This window comes from Paramormyrops kingsleyae, chromosome 16 (assembly GCF_048594095.1).
Source record: "Paramormyrops kingsleyae isolate MSU_618 chromosome 16, PKINGS_0.4, whole genome shotgun sequence".
Taxonomy (NCBI): domain Eukaryota; kingdom Metazoa; phylum Chordata; class Actinopteri; order Osteoglossiformes; family Mormyridae; genus Paramormyrops; species Paramormyrops kingsleyae.
In genome coordinates, this window is record NC_132812.1 from 20,971,605 (window position 1) to 20,990,649 (window position 19,045).

Below are 19,045 nucleotides of genomic sequence, written 5' to 3' on the forward strand. Positions count from 1 at the left end.
CTTTGTGTCAGTACTTTATTAATTGGTAAGCTTTCACCTGCACCGATATACATTTAACACGTCGGCTGCCTTTCAATTGGCGGCGGATGTGGTTCCCCCGCTTCCCTATTGCACGGAGCCGCGGTGTCGCGGCTGGCTTCGGTAGCACCTCGCCGATGGTTCCTAAAGAAAGTTATGCAAGTCTCACGGAGGGGATGTAAAAAGCAGAGACGAGGGACGCACATCCAGGATATTCAGTGAATAGAGCCTACCTTTAAGCAGAACTTAAAACACATATAGTAAAGCCTTATGTACAATCTGTCTCGGCTTTTACCAGACGCAAGCTGTATGAATATAATATGAACAGCCACACATCTACTGATAAAAATGTATAACTAGTACAAGGTCAAAGGTTAAGCCAACAAAACATCTCAACATTCCACCTCGGACAGAACTGCTGATTAAATCTCTGCGTGTTTCAGAAATCCGGGGACTTAAATGCTCCGAATTGCTTGCAACTTTTGCCGTCGCTTTCCCTGATCCAGAAGGTATTTTTTTTTATCTTGGATAGTCGGAGAAACGGCGTTTTGTCGGGTCTCGTTGCAAAGGACAGGTCGGCTAGACAAGTCGCGGTTAGTCTCCGAACATTTTATTTTTTAATGTTTAAACTGTCCGCCAATCATAATTAGTGTGTTTTCAGTTCATTGTTAACCCTGGCGTTACTTAGCCAATATCTACAACAAACCGGTAAATAATTCCGAAATACCTTTTATCACAAAGAAAGGAGCATCATTAAAATTTCACCTGTACAGTAGGTCTACATGTAATGCTTCGTTGAAATTATCATAAGACGATTTAATTGCATCTTTCATTTGACTAGTGATAGACTAGTGTGTACTTATGGTAATGGATAACTAATTTATTAGGATTGTGTTTGATCTTCCAATGGCCAGCTACAGAGGAAGTCCACCACTTTACGTAGACGGAATGAGATCCACCAACTGAATAAATATTGGCAACAAAAGCTTTAACTACTTGTTTTGTTTTCTTTTCAGAAGGAAAAGTGTTTGACTTAAGATTGCGATAAGAAAAATAAAGCCCAGATTGTTTGTGAAATACAATACAAACGCGTGAGCTTATAAGTATATTAAACCAGGCATGTTCGTGTTAACAACACTCAGTTTTCTTACAAATTCATCGTAAAAACGTTCCCTCCTTTCGTTTCTTCAGCGCCCGTCGCTTACGTGTTCACTGATTAGGCCTACAGTCAGTTGCAGTCAGATTTTAAACATGCGGCTCTTTCCTAAAGTCACTTCCATGATATGTATACCATAAATTATATATAATATATATTAATCTGTATTATATCCAGATTGATAAACCATTAGTTCCTTTCTTTAGATTTCTCTTGTTTTACATGAAACAGTAAATCCTGTCGATCATAGGGAATATACAACATACGGTGAATAATTTTAAATACTTAAAAATCTTTATCCAGAATTATTAAGGTTATTTCGTTATATAAATAATACTCTCGTTAGGGTACGTTGATGTGTTTATATTTATGGACGTTTGAATGGGTCTATTATGACGTATACATAAATATAAACACGTAATAATACAAAATATAAGCTACGTTTAGTCGTATTAATATTACTAACATCAAAGTTGAAAACGTTCTATCTTCCGTGATATAAATCTAGAGACGTTAAAATTATTACTATAATTAACAACAACAGCAGTAACAACAACAACAATAATAATAATAATAAATCTCACTGTGATTATTACGTATGTTCTTTCTGGTGGGTCCGTTTTTCATGGGCACATGTTTTTGACATGATCAAAAAAAAGTCGTCCAAATTTATGGCTTTTTAAAAATGAAAATAGTTTCTTTTCACTTTATAACTTGTACTGAATGTGATTCACTGTCTTCGTCGGTACATATTAAGCATATACAGCTACGCGGCTGCCCGTCGCGATAAACGCAACACGGTTCCGAGAGTGTTTATTGGAATTAAAGCGCTCGGAACTTCCATAATCTCCAACGTGCGAAATCTCCTCTTTGATCTGGACCCAAATAAACAGCGGAGTACACATTTACACGTAAATTCTCACTGACTCAATTATCTTGTTAAAACGTGGGAAACAACATTTTTTCCTGACACATTTGATGTAGTTTGCGATAATATTATTTCCGTATTATATTTCACACAACCTTAAGCACACAAATCGTCTGTTATTCAAATGATGTTACCGGCAATACTATTCAACTATCATACAATAATTTTCTCATTTCACAGATTAAACATTTAAACTTTTCACAAAATAGCCTACTTAATTTTAATTTTCCACTTTTCAGTACCAACACGGAAATATTTTTGTTGTTTTTTTATTTACCCACATATTAAATTTTGTAAATTCATTAATTAAAATAAAAGCGTAAAGAAAGGATTAGAGTAAAAGAAAAAACAGATTTCAAAGTTCTATTAGAATTACCGTAAATCTGCTTTCGAAACAACCAATACAAGATATACATTAAATAAACAACACTTTAAGAATAAGTAGGCATAGAGACCTACTTTATCGATAAGTTGTGATTAAGTGTAAATGTATGTTATTAAAACAAAGACAAAATGAAAGTGCCGAAGAAATATTGGAATTAGCACTATGTAACTTAGTATAAAAGTCGCGAAACGTATTCGCAATGCATCCGCTAGTTGCCGCTGTTACCCTTTGAAAGAAATTGCCTGGTAATTTGAGACGTACCGTTGTTAGCTCCGACCGCGGTAGCTGTACAGCTAATCGGATTATTTTAACGCTGTTGGTTTCTTGGTTTAAAAATATGTGTTAAATGAAAAAAGCACTTTAGTTAATGCAAAGTGACATATTTTCAATAGGCCTATCTATAACATTCAGCATACCCGCTTGTCCTAACACATTTGCCTTATTTCATTGGAAGAAATCTAGATGACTGAGTATCCTTCAGCGTTTGTAGGACTGATTAATATCAACTTATAATTATTTTCACTTGTTAAAATGGGTATTCAAAAAAAAGACGTGTGTGACTTTTATTGGCGACCGTAGGTTTCAGAACACTGGATGAAAATATTAACTAATCCTATACAATATTCCAATACCATAGCTTTTTGAACTGAGATGCAGTGTTAATGAATTCATGCCATTGTGAGTGTTTTATCTTGCCAGTGAGTGTGTCACTGCGCTGGCCTCCGCGTCCCCTTCCATACCGTCTCTCTGGTTTGGATGCTGATTTGTGGTTGAACCGGTCGCCGAGGTCTTTGCGTTTGATTGACTGTTTTTTTCCCCCATTGACTTATTGGGCTCTGGCCAATCAGGAGCGGCGTGGGCGGGGCCAGTGGGTAGGTGGGGAACTGGTCGCAAATATCCAGTCTCGCAGTCACTTCGAGTTACTTGCATGCGAGGCTCGGAGCGTTTTCCTGTAGTCTCCCTTCGGCCAGCAGGTCCACGGAACCCGCACAACTCCACAGCGGTCTTTTCCAACTGAAAAAAGAGAGACGTACCCATGAGAACTAATATTTGAATTTAGTTAATTTATTTTCGTTCATTTCTCATTCATCATCATTATTGCATTTCTCCATTTTAGAATTATTTTAATGATTTTTGTAGCTAGCCAAAGGAATTAAAAGCATCGGTCTTCTATCTGCTGCTATTCTTGGAGAAACCATGCCTTTGGATTGATACCTCCTTTTTTGCAATTGCTGGACAAACGGGGGATTATTTTGTATCACGCATCGATGTACGAGGGAGAATGCATCGATGAGAGTCGCTCTGAACCGAGGAATGTGTTTCCTTCATGTTGGAGCAGTGAGGAGAGGCAGCGCGGCTTCGTCTGAATGAAAAGACTCCCGTTTCCCTTTCTCCTTGTGCATTCAGGACGGGATTTGGATCTTTCGCCGTGCGTGGGATAATTCTGCGCTCGGCAAACGCGATCTCTTTTCAGCCGCGGCGGGACTAACTCCAAAAAAGTCGCTTCGCGTGGATCATTTGCATTTGATTTATCAAATCTTCTGGCCCCGATCAGGATTACAGATTTCAGTTTTGTTACCGATTACCCCAGACGCTCGATTAGACGAGACACAGTTGCTTTATTATTATAATAATAATTATAATTATTCTCCTTTCGCTTTGATGAAAGCAATAATGGGGGACGCGATGTGGAGATACTATTTTGGAGTTATGGTTTTTGTTTGCAAGGTGAACCTGCCCAGTGCGGCTATTTTAGAGTCTATCTACTGGAACACAACGAACACGAAGTAAGTACGCTTAACATCCTTCACCCTGTTTATTCAAGCATGCCTATAATTTCAATTAAGAACCGTTTATTAAAACATCGATCAGTGATTTCCGAGACAGTGCTAATGTAAGAAGTGTCCGGGTAATTGCCATTGTTATTATTGTGTATTTCAGCATTTATCATTAATACTCTGGTAAATTATTGAGTAATACGCTGAGTTTAAATGGTATATCAAGTGCGTTAACTCATGGCCCTGCTTGGCCTATCCCGGGAGGTCGTTTGATTCTAACCCGTCGGCGGTGCTCAGCTAGGACATAAGGAACAGTCGATAATTTTTTTCTAAAAAATATGTATTTATATATATATATATAGACGCTAAGCGCATGCGGTATACCTCCCGTGTCAGTTGGATTTGCAACCAAACCTTGACTGCCTTATTCACCCCAGTCGGCCTGAATAATATAAAAGTGACCGCTCTAATTTTCAATGTTAAAATCCTTATAAACTGCAATTTATCTCCGTGCTTTCTGATTACTTATAATAGTGAGATCATCAATAGGCCTACAATACAAGCAGTAATAAATCATTTCTCTTTGAATGAGCTGTAAAGTGTACATTGGGAGTAATTGTGTTTAATTACATGATTCTGCACATAAATTATATATTGTTGTTGACGTATTTTAATTAAAAGGGCAGTTCGACTCTTTTATGTTTAGTTTAGGTTTTTTTTACGACAGATATTTTTTTAATCTTATACACCTACGGAGTTCAGTTTATTTTGCTTTTCCTTTGCGATGGTTATTTTTCTGCCCGTATAGTTTAAGTGGCTATTTTTAAACGGACCAACACTGAGGCCTAGCTACACTTAAGTTTTAGAGTGCTTGGCCCATAGCAGATTAAAGTATTCCTGCAGGTTTTGCGCATTCATTTCCCACTGAAATTGTTCGTGCAAATGTAGAGGGACCATAGACTGAAATGTAGAGGTTTGCCGTATTTTTCGCATTCCTAGTTGTGGCCGCATCTGCAGCTGCTGCCGAACTAGAGCCAGGTACATGATGAATTGCTTGCGGGCCACATCCGAAGCGGGTGTCCGTACTCACACAGGCGCCCTTCACCAACAGGGCATACGAGTCCCTCCGTTCTTCACATCTAAAGCTCAAACAACATCTGTAAAATTTCACTCCCATATTACTAAGCAGCCATAATAACTCTTTGTTTCGGCGAAGTTCCAATTTTGTTTTGTTTTATTTGTCAGAAGGGAGTAGGGCGCTTAATGTCTACGAAACTTACAAAGGGCAGAAAGCAGAGTGTCAGAGGGCCGGTCCGTGTTCACACTATGGTTCTGAGGTGTTTACTGATGGTTTTATATGGTGACACCTTTTATAACGCCTAATTATAGCACGCTTTTTGCGTGACGGGCCGGCCCTTGCCAAAGGACTCCAGCGATGACCCGGTAGCTGCCGCTTTTTCTGCGCTGGGCTCCGGTAAGGTGCGCCCCCTCCCATCCGCGGAAGCTTTTTACGGCCGCTACTCCGTCGCCAGGGCGCACTGCGCCCGCGTCCCTTCACATCCCTGCAAGTGGCTCGGTTTTAGACCAGTCCTTTGCAAAATGTCACAAGAAAAAAAAAGAAGCTTCTGCATGGCGTTGGACTTACAGAGAATGTGCATTTTTAATCGGAGTAATTGTTACTTTATTAAAGATTATCCTAGGGGAACCCGCGCATTCAAAGCAATCTGATGTGCTGTCGACGTACTTATTATTATTTAGAAATAAATTAGGAGCTATCTAGGCTCTTCTTTGTGTTTTTTTTTGCGTGCGGCATAAACGCACGGTTGCCATTCCCGATCTGCTGGAAGGATGCGGCGGTGCGATGAGGTGTTGCTATCAGATCATCCTTTCTCAGGCAGTCGGGGGGCGGAGGAGAGCCGGAGATTGGCGAGAACATGCGGGCAAGCCGTGCGGGGAAGAAGCGCTCCGGGCTCGCCGGCATTACGGCCATCCGCATATGCAAACGCACGACCATGCGGTTCTTCTTCATTTTTGTTCATTTAACCACACTGCAGCATCAGAATGGCCAAATTTTAACCAAAAAATAATATGCAGCATAAAAAAATTATACAACGTAATATAACAAATGTAATAAGTAGCCTATATTACAGTATAATATAATAATTATAATTAAAATTATATTAGATGTTTTTAAATTGTTTCTTCGTATTATTCGGCCGACTACGCAAAGTTTTCTCAAGTACATTTATTACAGTTGCATTTATTATTTAATAATATAAGTTCCCGGAGTACAGATGTAGGTATTTTTTCTGACTTTTTGATAAATTACAGATCGTCTCATGTTGAGTTGTCTATAATGTTGACATTTTACATTGCGCTCTGTCCTTCTGGCGCCGAAGGCCTCGCCTTCAGTTTCTCTTTTTTCGCAGAAGGCGTTGTGACCGCAATAAGCGGGGCCGCGCTCCCGTCCGAGGTCACATTCCTGCCTTCCCGTCTGAGGTGATGGACGCGCTACATTGTTCATTTGTGTGAAATCGATACCTGCCATGGACACTATTGTTCAGGAAAGGTTAAAAGCACCCTATTGTCGAGCCTTTGTCTCCCTAATGCGTCTTGCGGCCGCGAAGGAAGAGTGTTGTCGTTGGAAAGACGATCAACTTCTGTTAGCGCTGTTTTGCGCATGTATATGTTCTTAAATGTAACTGTAATGAGATTCGCTGGTGTAGCAGAATTTGCTGTAGCGTTAAGTGCGCAGTAAACACCAGTATAGATTATGCTCTGACACAGTGTTAGTGTCCCGCTAATGTCTTATTCGGCAGTAATTTTCCCAGTGGTTAACCTGTTTCTTCTTCACTACCGTTGTTTCTACATTTTGTTTAACAACATAACCCCCATCCCCTCCCCATCTTTCCTCGGAAAAAAAAGCAGTAGGTGAAAATAAACCCCACGGAGCCTCCCAGCTACCGTATTTGCTCTCACGGTTAAAGTTTACGGGCCATCTCTAAGCAGCCGTATGTGCCTTCTGGGGGCAGCGGCGCGGTTCCCGCTCGGTGCAGCCGGCGAAAAGCCTTTGTTGCCTTGATTTTTGCCTTAACCCAATGCGTGTGCTTTGAGACCCAAGCCCCCGGTAATCTGTTTTGTAGCTGGGTTTCAGAAACAAAGGCCAGGCCCGCCTAACACATTTCATTTAAAGGGAATGTACCCCCCTGACTGGGGTGTAGTTCATTAGGAGATTACATAGCATACAGAGCCCTTTGTGACTCTGATGGTGCACAGGGATTCAGATCTGCTTTGAGTACGGGGGGTGGCGGTGTTGGGGTGGGGGGGGTGCTCTGAATCCCCCCAGGGACAGCAGACAGTCTCATTGGCCCTGTAAAGCGACCCCCCCCATGGTGTAATTGTTCTATAACCCTGTCTCCCTATTTTACGAGAGGCGAGTGGCAGGACTTCGTAGTTGAGGGGGGGGGGGGGTGCTCAGGAAAAAGTTAAAGCCTGTTTTTCATGCAATTTGCAGGAAGGTAGCGGCTAAAAGAGATTTGCTCCCCATGGAAACGGGTAGAGAGGGAGCTGCCACTCCAGCCTGCATATCAGCTTGGGGGGTATGGGGGGGGGGGGCAGTAAAAGGAAGACAGAGAGTGTGCAACCAGAGAGACCCCAGGGCCGCAGCGGGAGAGAGAGCCTTCCAGGCCAGGACTGGGGATGAAAGACAGGGCCAGGGCTCACGAGGGGGACGCAGGCGAGGCTGGTACAGTTACAGGGAGAGGGCCGCTCTCAGGGCCCCCGCCTCCCCCAGGGCCCCCGCCTCCCCCAGGGCCCCCGCCTCCCCCTGGGCCAGGGCTCACGAGGGGGACGCAGGCGAGGCTGGTACAGTTACAGGGAGAGGGCCGCTCTCAGGGCCCCCGCCTCCCCCAGGGCCCCCGCCTCCCCCTGGGCCCCCGCCTCCCCCAGGGCCAGCGCAGTGCCGCCTGCAGCGTTTCTACCTTATGGTGGGGTGGGATGGTAGCTGGGTTATGATTCTCCCGCAGTGGACTTGCTGGTCTGGGTCCCATGGTGTCCAGCAATATCAGCAAGAGAAAACTCACATGTAACAGAAGAGATATCAGGTGACTGTCAGGCCCCCCCTCAGTGTGATCTGGATCGTATGTTTATGCCAGACGAAGCTGAACCTTTTCCCCGCTCCCTGTTCCTCCTTGTGGGGGGGGGGGCATCCGGATGCGACCACCTCCTTCTCCCTCCTCCCTCCTTCACTCTGTTCATGTTCTGCCAGTCAACATACAGGCAAATCACTCTGTTTGTTGTGCCTTAAATAGCATTTTAGGCAAGGAAAGCAAACCAAAAACAAACATGGAAATGAGCTGAAAAAAAAAACGAAAGTTTTTTTTTCTTCGTTTGTCAGGAGCAGGACAAACCTGTGTGACTCGTTCGAGCCGATCAAATTAAAGAGTAATAAATCCAATAATGTCCTCATTACGGCAAGTGTTTGCATGTTAACTGCCAAGTTGCTGCTGATGGCTTTGCCCCTGCCGGCTTTTCTTCTCTGGCCTGGAATATTTATGACCCCCAATGGGGGCTGGGGTTTGGGTTGATTGCATTTCTACCAGGGGTTAAAGCAATACTGCTTGCATGAGAAAGAGACCAGCTCGTGTTCTCTAACCCCCCACTCTCCCCCCCTCCAGCTACTGCTCCCACGTAGAGAAACTGACCAGTCATGTATTCGCTTTCCTTTTTGCTTAAGTGGGGGGGGGGGGGCAGCATCGATTGCGTCTATCCACCGCCTGGCGTGTCGGCCTCGGAGTTTATGGTCAGGCGAGTCGCCCCCGTGACCCGGGTGCGAGGTACAAAGGCCTGCCGGCAGACATCAAACAGGCTTCCTAACCGCTCTCGCTCTGCCTCACTTTCATGTTTTGCGATGAAATCAGCTTTCCATATCGATGCCACCCGCTGATAGGTCATAGGTGTGATCGAGCAGCTCGATTCGGCGACGTCGCCTGAGTATGCGGGTCCACGGTGTGCTGTGTGTCAACCGGCAGAACCTAGCCACCTTTGAAATGTGTGTGTGAATGATGCCACATTACACTCACACTCAAAGCCAGACAACTTCCTCATATGGAAACAGAGATTAAATCAGGACATGAAAGAATGGACAGGGTACATGGCTGGGAGTAAGAGAGGGACTCACGTACGCAAACACACACACACACACAAAAACACACACACACACACATGCATGCCGGGCAGCAGACACAGAGCAGATATCATGCACCGATAGCATTTCCGCGGCACGTCTGTCCCTCTCTTTGATTTTGCAGCCAGAGACGTCGGCAAGAATGAAGAATAGCTGGATATGTGTGTGTGTTTGTGTTGGTAGGGCATCATTTCATTGTGGGAACATCCATGGACATGTCAATACTGTGTCCCCCCCCCCCCCCGTTTAGTGTGCGGCTTCGGTTGAGTAGTGCTGATGAGCTTGGCAGATGGCGCCCCCATTCTCTAGCGCCTCTGAACTGCGGCGGTGACCTCGTCTGCCACCGCTGCACCCTGCATCACCTGCCTCCGCTGCCTGTCTGTCTGGGCTGCGAGCGCGCAGGCAGGAAGCTCCGCAGCTGTGCGTGTGTGTCTGCGCATGCGCGTTTGTGCTCCTGTACCGTGCTGATTGGTCGTGTACGGCGTCTGTAGGCTCTGACGCCCCATAGCAGCTGCCTGGCTGCACGATTCGCTGTCCAGCGTTAACACCTGCATTACTGCCTCCACGGTTCCGAGGCCCCCATCGCAGGTCGGGCCTCGCCCCTGGAGGTCGCAGTTCGAGTGCTGGGCGTCATGCCAGATCACATAATCTCACGGTGCTCAGGCAAACAAACAAACAAAGGAGATATTTATGTTTCATGAGGTCATTCTTTTTATTGCGGCCTCATATCCGCTGGCCGCCCTGGGCCAGGGGAGCGGGGGCTGCCTCTGCTCTGGTGGGTGCGACCCAGAACTGTGCTGTAAAACGAGGTTGTAAAGACCAGTGCTGCTCGAGTGACCCCCCCCCCCCCCCCACCCGCCAGCCAGGGATGACCGCCACCCCAGTAGGCCAGTAAAAACCCCAGCTGATATCTAGTGACTCCTGATTTTGTAACTGGAAAAGGACGAAAGGACAACGAGAATTTCTTGATGTGATTCCTGCACAGAACCATCATATTTATGGAGTTTAATTAGCCATCTAGTCTTAGCGTGGCCGAGGCTTGTCGCGAAACCTCTGAAATGGGCTTTTTGCATGAAATTGTAGTGTTTCTCCTGCTTATAGCATTTTTCAGCGTGCAGGGAGAGCAACAGGCAGGGAGATTTGGGGTGAGCAGACAGACGGACTTAGAGGCTGACAGGCTCGCCGAAATTCAAAGGGGGGGGGGTCTGGTGGGATCCTCAATAAATGAATTTGAGCATTGTTGGGAATAATTATAGCTCATGCTTAAAGACGTGTCTGTTTAAATTCTTTTAGTTGTTGTGCTGGCTTTACGTAATGGGTAGGGCTAATTAGTTCTCATTATTTTTCTGGAACCGTATCCTGTTCTGCCGGGACATGCAGGAACACCTGTATTGTGCTAAAGCCATCTAAACACCTCGCTGTTTGAAAGCTGCTTATTAACATCGGTTAAAACGCCCCAACGCCACCATCCTTTTATGAAGTAACTAAGTGCCTCTTTGCTCTCTCCTCCCCTCCTCTCTGCCTCTATCTGTCCCTCTCTCCATCTCCCTCTACTTCCTGCCCAGGTTCGTACCGGGACAGGGGCTGGTGCTGTACCCCCAGATCGGGGACAAGATGGACATCGTGTGCCCCCGGGGGGAGGGCGGGCAAACAGACGGGGTGGAGCTTTACAAACTCTACATGGTGGAACGGAAGCAGCTGGAAGCCTGTGCGGTCACGGAGGCGGACACACCTCTGCTGAACTGCGACAAGCCTGACCAGGACGTTAAGTTCACGCTCAAGTTTCAGGAGTTCAGTCCCAACCTGTGGGGCCTGGAGTTCTTCCGGGGGAAGGACTACCACATCATCTGTGAGTGCCTCTCTCTCCGTGTCTCGCCCTGCACGGCTCTCCTCCTGCTTTATTGGCCCGTTTTCCCTCAGCCTTTCTTTCTTCCTACATCTTCTGGATCCTGCTCTTGAACTGTCACGCCACCCCGGTGCTGCCCGGTCCCGCTTCTGATGCTCGGCCGTGCCCCCATCCCTTATGCTGAGCCGCCTCGGCTCTGTCCGACAGAGATGGGCCGTACCATCTATGTAGCAGACCCGGGGGTGGTACGGGCCAGACCATTGGCATGAGGGCCTGTGGCGGCGGGACAGCACGGGCAGGGCCATCTGTGTCAGCGAGCATATTGGTTGTTTCCTGGGCGGCAATGGGGGGGGGTCTCTGCATGTTCGGAGGGTGAGCGACTGCAGAGACGAGGAGGAGTGAGGTAGTGATGCAGGGCGGAGGCCTGAGGGTGTGTGCGACCTTGCTGAAAATGGGGGGGGGGGGCAGGACATCTTTATAATGCCTGGATGTTCAGGGGGGGGACTCACTTCGCCAAAGACGATACTGTCTCACTGGCTGCCCGCTTTGTCCAATGAGGGCACAGGGCTGCAGTCACATGACCGGTGCGGCGCAGTTCCGCCGTGGCTGCGCGTCCCGCCTGGCGACAGAAGCAGTTAGCGCCTCCTGTCTTCCTCGCCCCCCCCCGTCACGCCGCAGATGGAAAACTGGCAAACGTTTCCCTCACGCCCTCTATCTGTTAGATAGAAAATGCAGTTATGGGGCATGGGGGGTGGGGCAGGAGATTATTATAAAAAAGTATTTTTAGTACGTGTGTAACATTAAACAGAAGATGCAGTTTTTCTCTGTCTTCTTGTTTGGGGGGGCATTTATCTGCTGGTGGGGTGGGTCGTTTACTGAAACACGGTACTGCCCACGGCTTTGAAAATCTTTCCGCCTGTCTTGGAGCTAGTGCTGCCAAGTCAGACCCGCAGCACAGGTGTGGGGGGGGTGGCAGGCTGGGGGGGCGGTGGCGGTGTGCCCTGAGGCGCAGCGAAAGCTGAGGATTTGCCCCGCGGTTCATCTGCCAGTGCAGGACAGTCGTCTGTGCCTGCGGGGCACTCGGCAGTGGGTCGGGGGGGGGGGGGGCGGCATGACGGTGCCCCCCACAGCCCGACACAGTCAGCTCTGCTTTCGGGGAAGTCATTTTCCCGGTTGCTCAGCAAGCAAGGAGCAACACTGTGACTGCTTCTGACTGCCCCCCCTCTCCGCCCCCGCACACTGGTGTGCTTAATGGATTAATGGATTTAATGCTGATTTAGCTGCTCACCCACCAGTCAGCTATGCCGTCAGCCACAGATGCGTCGTGAAAAGAAAAACCAGGCAGGTAAAGGGCGCCTTCGGCCGTGTGGAACGCAGTCTGTCCTGACGGCGCCCCCCGCAGGCGGCTTCACATGCACGGCTGGTGTGATTATTTCAGGCTGCCAGGCTTCCAGCCGGGAGCACAGAGAAAGAGGGCACTATCTAAATAGTTCTTGTCTGCGTGCCAGTGGCCCAGAGATCTGTTAAAACAGCCACACAGGATTCGGGCCGTTTAAAAAAAAAAGTGCTTGCGGGTGCTGTAGGAAGAGATGGGGTCGCATGTCTGCATCTCCGGACTGGTCCAGTAAATTCCCCCAGCTGTTTGAAGGCACGCTTTTAGCTTATCCGCGGATCCCGAAGCGGGATGGGACTGGGGATGGGGCTGAGTGTCAGGGTGGGGTCCCGGAGTCGCGCCGACGGTCCAGCTCGCAGGCTCCACTGTCGATGCGAATTAGGCTGTCCGGCACTGAGCGGGCGCTAACCGGCGCGTAACCTCGGCGCCATGGCGATGCCTTCACGCTTCACGGGATGCTCAGGGGGTAATTACTGCATCGTTAATATCATCGCTCCATCTGTCTCCCCACTCCACGTCCTCCAACCTCATCTCCGTCTCTCCGTTCTTCTCCCGTCCGTCCGACCAGCCGCCGAGGGCCTGTGGTTTTTCCATGCCGTTTCCCATGCAAATGTGAGCAACTCAAGGTTGGGCGAATTCTGTAAGTGACTGAAAACGTAATGAAAGAAGTAATGGCTGAGCGGACTGCGCTCTTTCTGGGAGGAGCCAGGGGTCGGCCGCGGCTGTGACGCTATGGAGTGTCCTGACGGCGGTTTTCCCATAAAAGTGCTGACTTATGCTTAGGTTATTTAGTTATATGCACAAGTTCGCGTTCTCGTTAAGATGTTTAATTGTGTTTTTGGGTCGTTCTCATTCTGCAGCGTGTGTGTCTTGGTTTGAGTGTTAGCAGAGTTTACACACACATACCAACACATAAACACAGTCTCTGGCAGGCATACACACACGCTGCGCAGGGGGCGGGGCCTCAGTGGTAGGTGCCGCCATACGCGGGCATCTCCAGGGCCGTTTCATTAATCTTGAATGACAGGGATTGTTTGCCTGTTTGTTTTGGAAAGAACACCCCCCTCCCACAGAGTGGCGTCATGACACAGGAGGCGTGCTCTCTTAGCCGTGGTGGTGGAGGTGTGGGAACCATCCAGAACGGCATGGGGGGGCCGGGTACGTGCAACTGTCTGAGTGAATGGGGGTGTCTCTCTAATAAGGCAGGGAGACGTCAGCGCAGCGGTGCTGCCTACACCCACCGCCATCCTCCACAGGATAGTCACACTCCCTGTCTTTCTCCTTCTCTTCTTTCTTTCTGCCTCTCCCCCTCTCATTCTCCCTCTCTTTTCTTCTTCCCTCTCCCTTTTCTTCTCTCACCTCTCTTCATCCCTCTCTCCTCACTTCCATCCCTCTCTCCTCTCCCCTTTCCTCTCTTCCTCCCTCTCTCCTCTCCCCTTTCCTCTCTTCCTCCCTCTCTCCTCTCTCCATCTCTCCTTTCTTCTTCCCTCTCCATCCCACCACCGTGCCTTTGGTCACAGTGCCATCCCGGGTCCAGTCTCTGTCTCCCCGTCTCATCCGAAGACTGGAACATTCCGATCATGGGCCGCACGCGTCACCTCCGTCGTCCTCGCCTGTCACCGGCACTCTCGGGGGAGCAGTTTGAGGTGCAGTGGCTCGTTCCAGCCTGAGCGCATGGAAAGGCCATTCTGCCGTTCGCGCCCGTCGGCTACAGTCCTATCTCAGCACCCACCAGCCTGCTTATTTTATTCTTCATATTCCGGGGCTGGGAAGGAAACTACACACACAAACATAAACGCATGCGCTTTCACACATTGTGAAATAAAAGATTTGTGTCCCTCAGCTGCGTATATTAAGGATGGCCTGGTCCCAGAGATACTGAGCGGGCTGGGGTGGGGGCGGGCCTTGCTGGTATCATGGGACCAGGGTGGATGTTCAGGAATGGGGGGGATTAGGAGAGTGTCTCAGTCGCTCTGGATGCTTCTTTTGTGTATATGTGTGTTACTCCTGTGTGTGTGTGTTACTGCAGTGTCAGTGTGTGTGTCTGTGTTATGTTGGTTTGTGTGTGTAACTGCCATATTTGTGTGTATATCACTGCAGTGTGTGTGTCACTGCAGTGCGTGTATGACTGGGAGCTCACAACTGGCTTTGGGAGTATGTAGGTCTGTGTGTATGTGTGTCACTGCAGTGTCTGTCTGTGGGTTGTATTTACCACATTGTGGGGACTAAATAGCCCGTTATGTGAGTCTCTGTGTCACTGTAGTGTCTCTGTATGAGTCTTTGTGTCACTGTAGTGTATCTGTGTGAGTTTCTGTGTCACTGCAGCATCTGTGTGAGTCTCTGTGTCACTGCAGTGTCTGTCTGTGTGTGGATTTGTGAAAACAAGCTCACACAACAAACATAGACCTTTAAAGGAGATTTCGCATTCTTGTGCCCATAGATTCGCAGCGCCTGAAAGCCAGTCTGCATTCTGGGGAGGGTTAGGCATGGAGAGAGAGAGTGGCAGAGAGAGAGAGAGTGGCAGAGAGAGAGAGAGTGGCAGAGAGAGAGAGTTGCAGCTGTCTACGCAGCGACCAGCCGCGGCACAGAGAGACCAGCCGCTCTCTGTTCCTCCCGGAGAGTGCTGTGCTGTCCATTAAAATGCAGCTCACATGTACCTCCACGTGGCCACAATGGGGGCAGCAGCAGAGGGCGCCGTTCGCCGGGGGTTTTACAGCTGGCTGATGAACACTTGTTTATGAAAACCCTCTTCCGGTTGAATAAAGATAGAGAAGACGAAAGGAGAGACGCGCCGGGGATTCTGGGTGGGGAGCATGCAGGGCGGTAGCCAACCCCGCGGTTGGATCTCATTAGAGCCGTGTCAGTGATCCGATGGAGCTTGGGACTGCTGAATGGGGGGGGGGGCACTAGGGGGTGGAGCCATGGAAGGGGTCGGGCCATAGAAAGGGGTGGAGCCATTGGAGGGGGGGCAACACATGGCCTAGGCTCACATGACTGTTGCTCCCAGATTCCCCCTCCCTCAAACCCGAACTGGCCCCTAGGAAAGCAACACTTTGCGATTTTTACGATGTATTTTTTTAAAAGGCGCTAATAATGCCCCTGATGCACGTTTATCCACGGGCCTGTGAAGTATCCCTGTCTCTTCTAGCCCCTGCTTCCTTGCCCGCGTTCCGCACTGGTGTCAAAATTAATCCACCCCCGGGATGAGATGATGGATACTGCGGTGAGGAATTTCCCATGTCCACCCTGCCCCCCCCCCCCGTCCACTGTCCTGCTCACTCCTCGGGATGCTTCATTATGGTTAATCATATTATAGCTGCTGTCCTTGGGGGTGGGGGGGGGGGACCGTCAGCTTTCTGTGGTCTGGTCTGGGATACCATTGGAGGGGGCTGTTATTGAGGGAGCTGAGCATGGCTGTGTGTGTCAGTGTGCGGGCAGGCGTGTTCACACCCACATGTTTGTGTGCTCGCTTGTCTCGTCTCCCGGCCGGCTCTCGCACTCCCTGGTCAGCTCCCCTGTCGCTTCTGGGCGAAAGCGGCTGTGGCTTTGGTCCCCTGAGCAGGCCCCACTGGCGGGTCGCCCTCCCCCACTGTCCGGCCCACTTTGGCTGCCCCTGGCGTCCTCCTCCCAGCCCCCCTGGCACCCTCTCTGGACTTACTGCTGATGAGGTGTGTGGAATACATTTAGGTCCAGCTGTGGCTTTGCTGTCCTCGTCTCCCCTCTCAGAGAGGAGAGGCCCGTCCGCTGATCTGGCTGCCCCCTCCATCCATCCATCCATCCATCCATCCATTCCTCATTCTTACATATGTTTTCTGTTATGCTCATTGTAGCACACACAATGAGGTTTGGTTTCTCTCTGAGAGGCCCTCCTTGTGGGGGGAGGTTTTGATCCCTGTAGCTGTCCCTCGTCGGCTGTGACCACGAGCTTGACCCCGCCTGTCCCCTCCTGTCCCACAGCCACGTCCAACGGCACCCTGGAGGGCCTGAACAACCAGAAGGGGGGAGTCTGCAAGACCAAGTTCATGAAGATCACCATGAAAGTTGGCCAGAGTGAGTACAGTCTGCTGGCACAAATAACCGCAAGTCTTCCTGTTGCTGCTGACAGTGTCTGTGTTGGAAACATCGCTTATTATCACAGAAAGCAGCGTACAAACCGCTCTGAGCCTGTACTTTTGTACACTTGCTATTTTGTCTGGACTCGCACAGGCACTTTGATAGCAGACCCTGATTCCTAAAGCCGCTTTGCGTGGGGGGGTGGGAGGCTTTTGGTTTAATTCTCCCGGGCCTTCGCTCTCAAACAGCTCCCAGAGGGAAAGCTGTGCTAGCTGCCTCGGCTGCGCAGGCGGGCAGGCTCCATCTTTCACGCCTGCGTCGTTGAGCCGCCGCATGTAGAGATGGCTCCCACACGCGTCATATTTATGATCCAGCTGTGACTGATACTAAACAAATATGTACGTGATTTCCCAACATTCGTATGCTGGAGGCAAGTGCCAGGGATGTTATCCTGTGTGGTTGCACCATGATCTCACCAGGTATAGCCTTGTGTTTATTCAATGATAGTTAATGACTGGATTAGCCCCCACCTCCACGGTGACGCCCACAGGTGGGGTCAGGGAGCGCCCCGAATCGTCAGAAGGGTGTCTGACGTGTCCCTGTCGCTTATGTGCTGCAGGTCCTTCAGACAAGACGGCAAGCAAAGACAACCCCACCAGATACCCTCCGGACAGTGAGGAGGGCAACGGCAAGGACCACAGAAACTCAGTCAACACAGACGGCAGCCACGGTATGTAGGAATCACCTCCCATCCCATCAAACCACGGTGTTGCCGAATTCCATCTAGTCCAAATGTGCATTATATGCTCAGATCAAAGGTACAACTGCGGTCCAGATCTGTACATGGGGCCGTCTGCTGATGCTCGCTCCCGGGCTCAGCAACCCAGCCCAGAATGGCTGAAAGATTCACGCAAAGTAAAATCGATCCCAGTATCTTGGCATGGCTCGGCCAGGTTTAGTGGCTGAAGGCAGCTGCAGAGCCGTCCCCATTTGGGTGAGCGGTTTCTCAAGAGCGCCCTGGGGTCGTGGAACCCCCTCCGGTTCCCCGGAGAACCGTGAGTCTTTTCTTATCTTTCTTACATAGCAGGGATGGAATGGAGGGAAAAAAGAGAAAAACTCGATTTGGGAAATGGAGTCTGCTCCAGCCCCAAGCTCTCCTTTAGGTCTCCTCATGATCAGTCGCATTGGCAAAGGCGGGAGCCGTGTGCTGTGGAGACATCCTCATCATCCTGCTCGCACAGCCCTGCCCCCCGGCCCGCCAGCCGCTGCTCCACACGCACACAGCCGCTGTGTTTGTGTGAAGCCCGCTTCCCTGTTGCCTTTCATCATGGCAGCCAGCTCTGTTATTCGCACCTCGCTTTTATACCAGCAGACATTTGCCTTTTAGGCACCGGGGGGTGGGGTCTGGTGCCGCCCTGCTGGATTTTGGTGACGCTGACATCATCTCTCTTGCCACCCCCAGGCACCCCAGTGGAGGACGAGAACAACTCGGATGGCAAATCTTCGAGCGTCATCGGTTCGGAGGTGGCCCTCTTTGCCGGCATCATCTCGGGCAGCGTCATCTTCGTCGCTGTCATCGTCATGTTGGTCCTGCTGCTGCTGAAATACCGGCGGAGACACCGGAAGCACTCCCCGCAGCACGCGGCCGCGCTCTCGCTTAGCACGTTGGCCTCACCGAAACGCGGTGGTGGCGGTGGCAACAACAATGGCTCGGAGCCTAGCGACATCATCATCCCGCTCAGGACTGCTGACAGCGTTTTCTGCCCGCACTACGAGAAGGTCAGCGGGGATTATGGACACCCTGTCTATATAGTGCAGGAGATGCCGCCTCAGAGCCCGGCTAACATCTATTACAAGGTCTGAAGTCCACCAGAGACACCTGCGGGTGGCCCATGTCCTTGTGTGTTTTCTTAGTATTATTATTATGGTTATTAATACGATATAAATGATCACGATTCCGGAAGAACTCCTAGTTCGCTGCTCAGTGGGTCAGGGCTCCCCCTGCTGGCCCCGTGTTTTGTGCACTAAGACTGATGTCGCGGAATTGCCCGGCGGAGCGGCTCGTTGGGGGGGTGGGGGGGGGGAGGGGGGGCAATGGATTGCGGCGGAATGGAGCGTGGAGTCTGGACAGACGGAGAGAGGGAGCAAGCTGGAATGGCGGGCGGGCCATCTTCCCACTTCGCTCCGGGATTTTATCCGGATGTTACTCCTGCCTGGGACAGGAAATGGAGAGGGGGAAGAGAAGGAGGGATGGAGAGAGAGGCAGCAGCCGACTGTGACCTGATTGCGGCGATGGCTGTCCC

At 49.7% G+C, this 19,045-nt stretch overlaps 1 protein-coding gene across 1 annotated transcript; it reads left to right on the forward strand.

The window, feature by feature from the left end:
* Positions 1-3,386: 3,386 nt before the first annotated feature.
* Positions 3,387-18,807, forward strand: efnb2a (ephrin-B2a). Its single transcript, XM_023793093.2, has 5 exons — positions 3,387-4,274; positions 11,016-11,299; positions 16,647-16,739; positions 17,362-17,472; positions 18,205-18,807. The coding sequence occupies exons 1-5, from the start codon at positions 4,150-4,152 to the stop codon at positions 18,603-18,605; spliced, it is 1,014 nt and encodes a 337-aa protein (XP_023648861.1). The 5' UTR covers positions 3,387-4,149; the 3' UTR covers positions 18,606-18,807.
* The last annotated feature ends 238 nt before the right edge of the window (positions 18,808-19,045 follow it).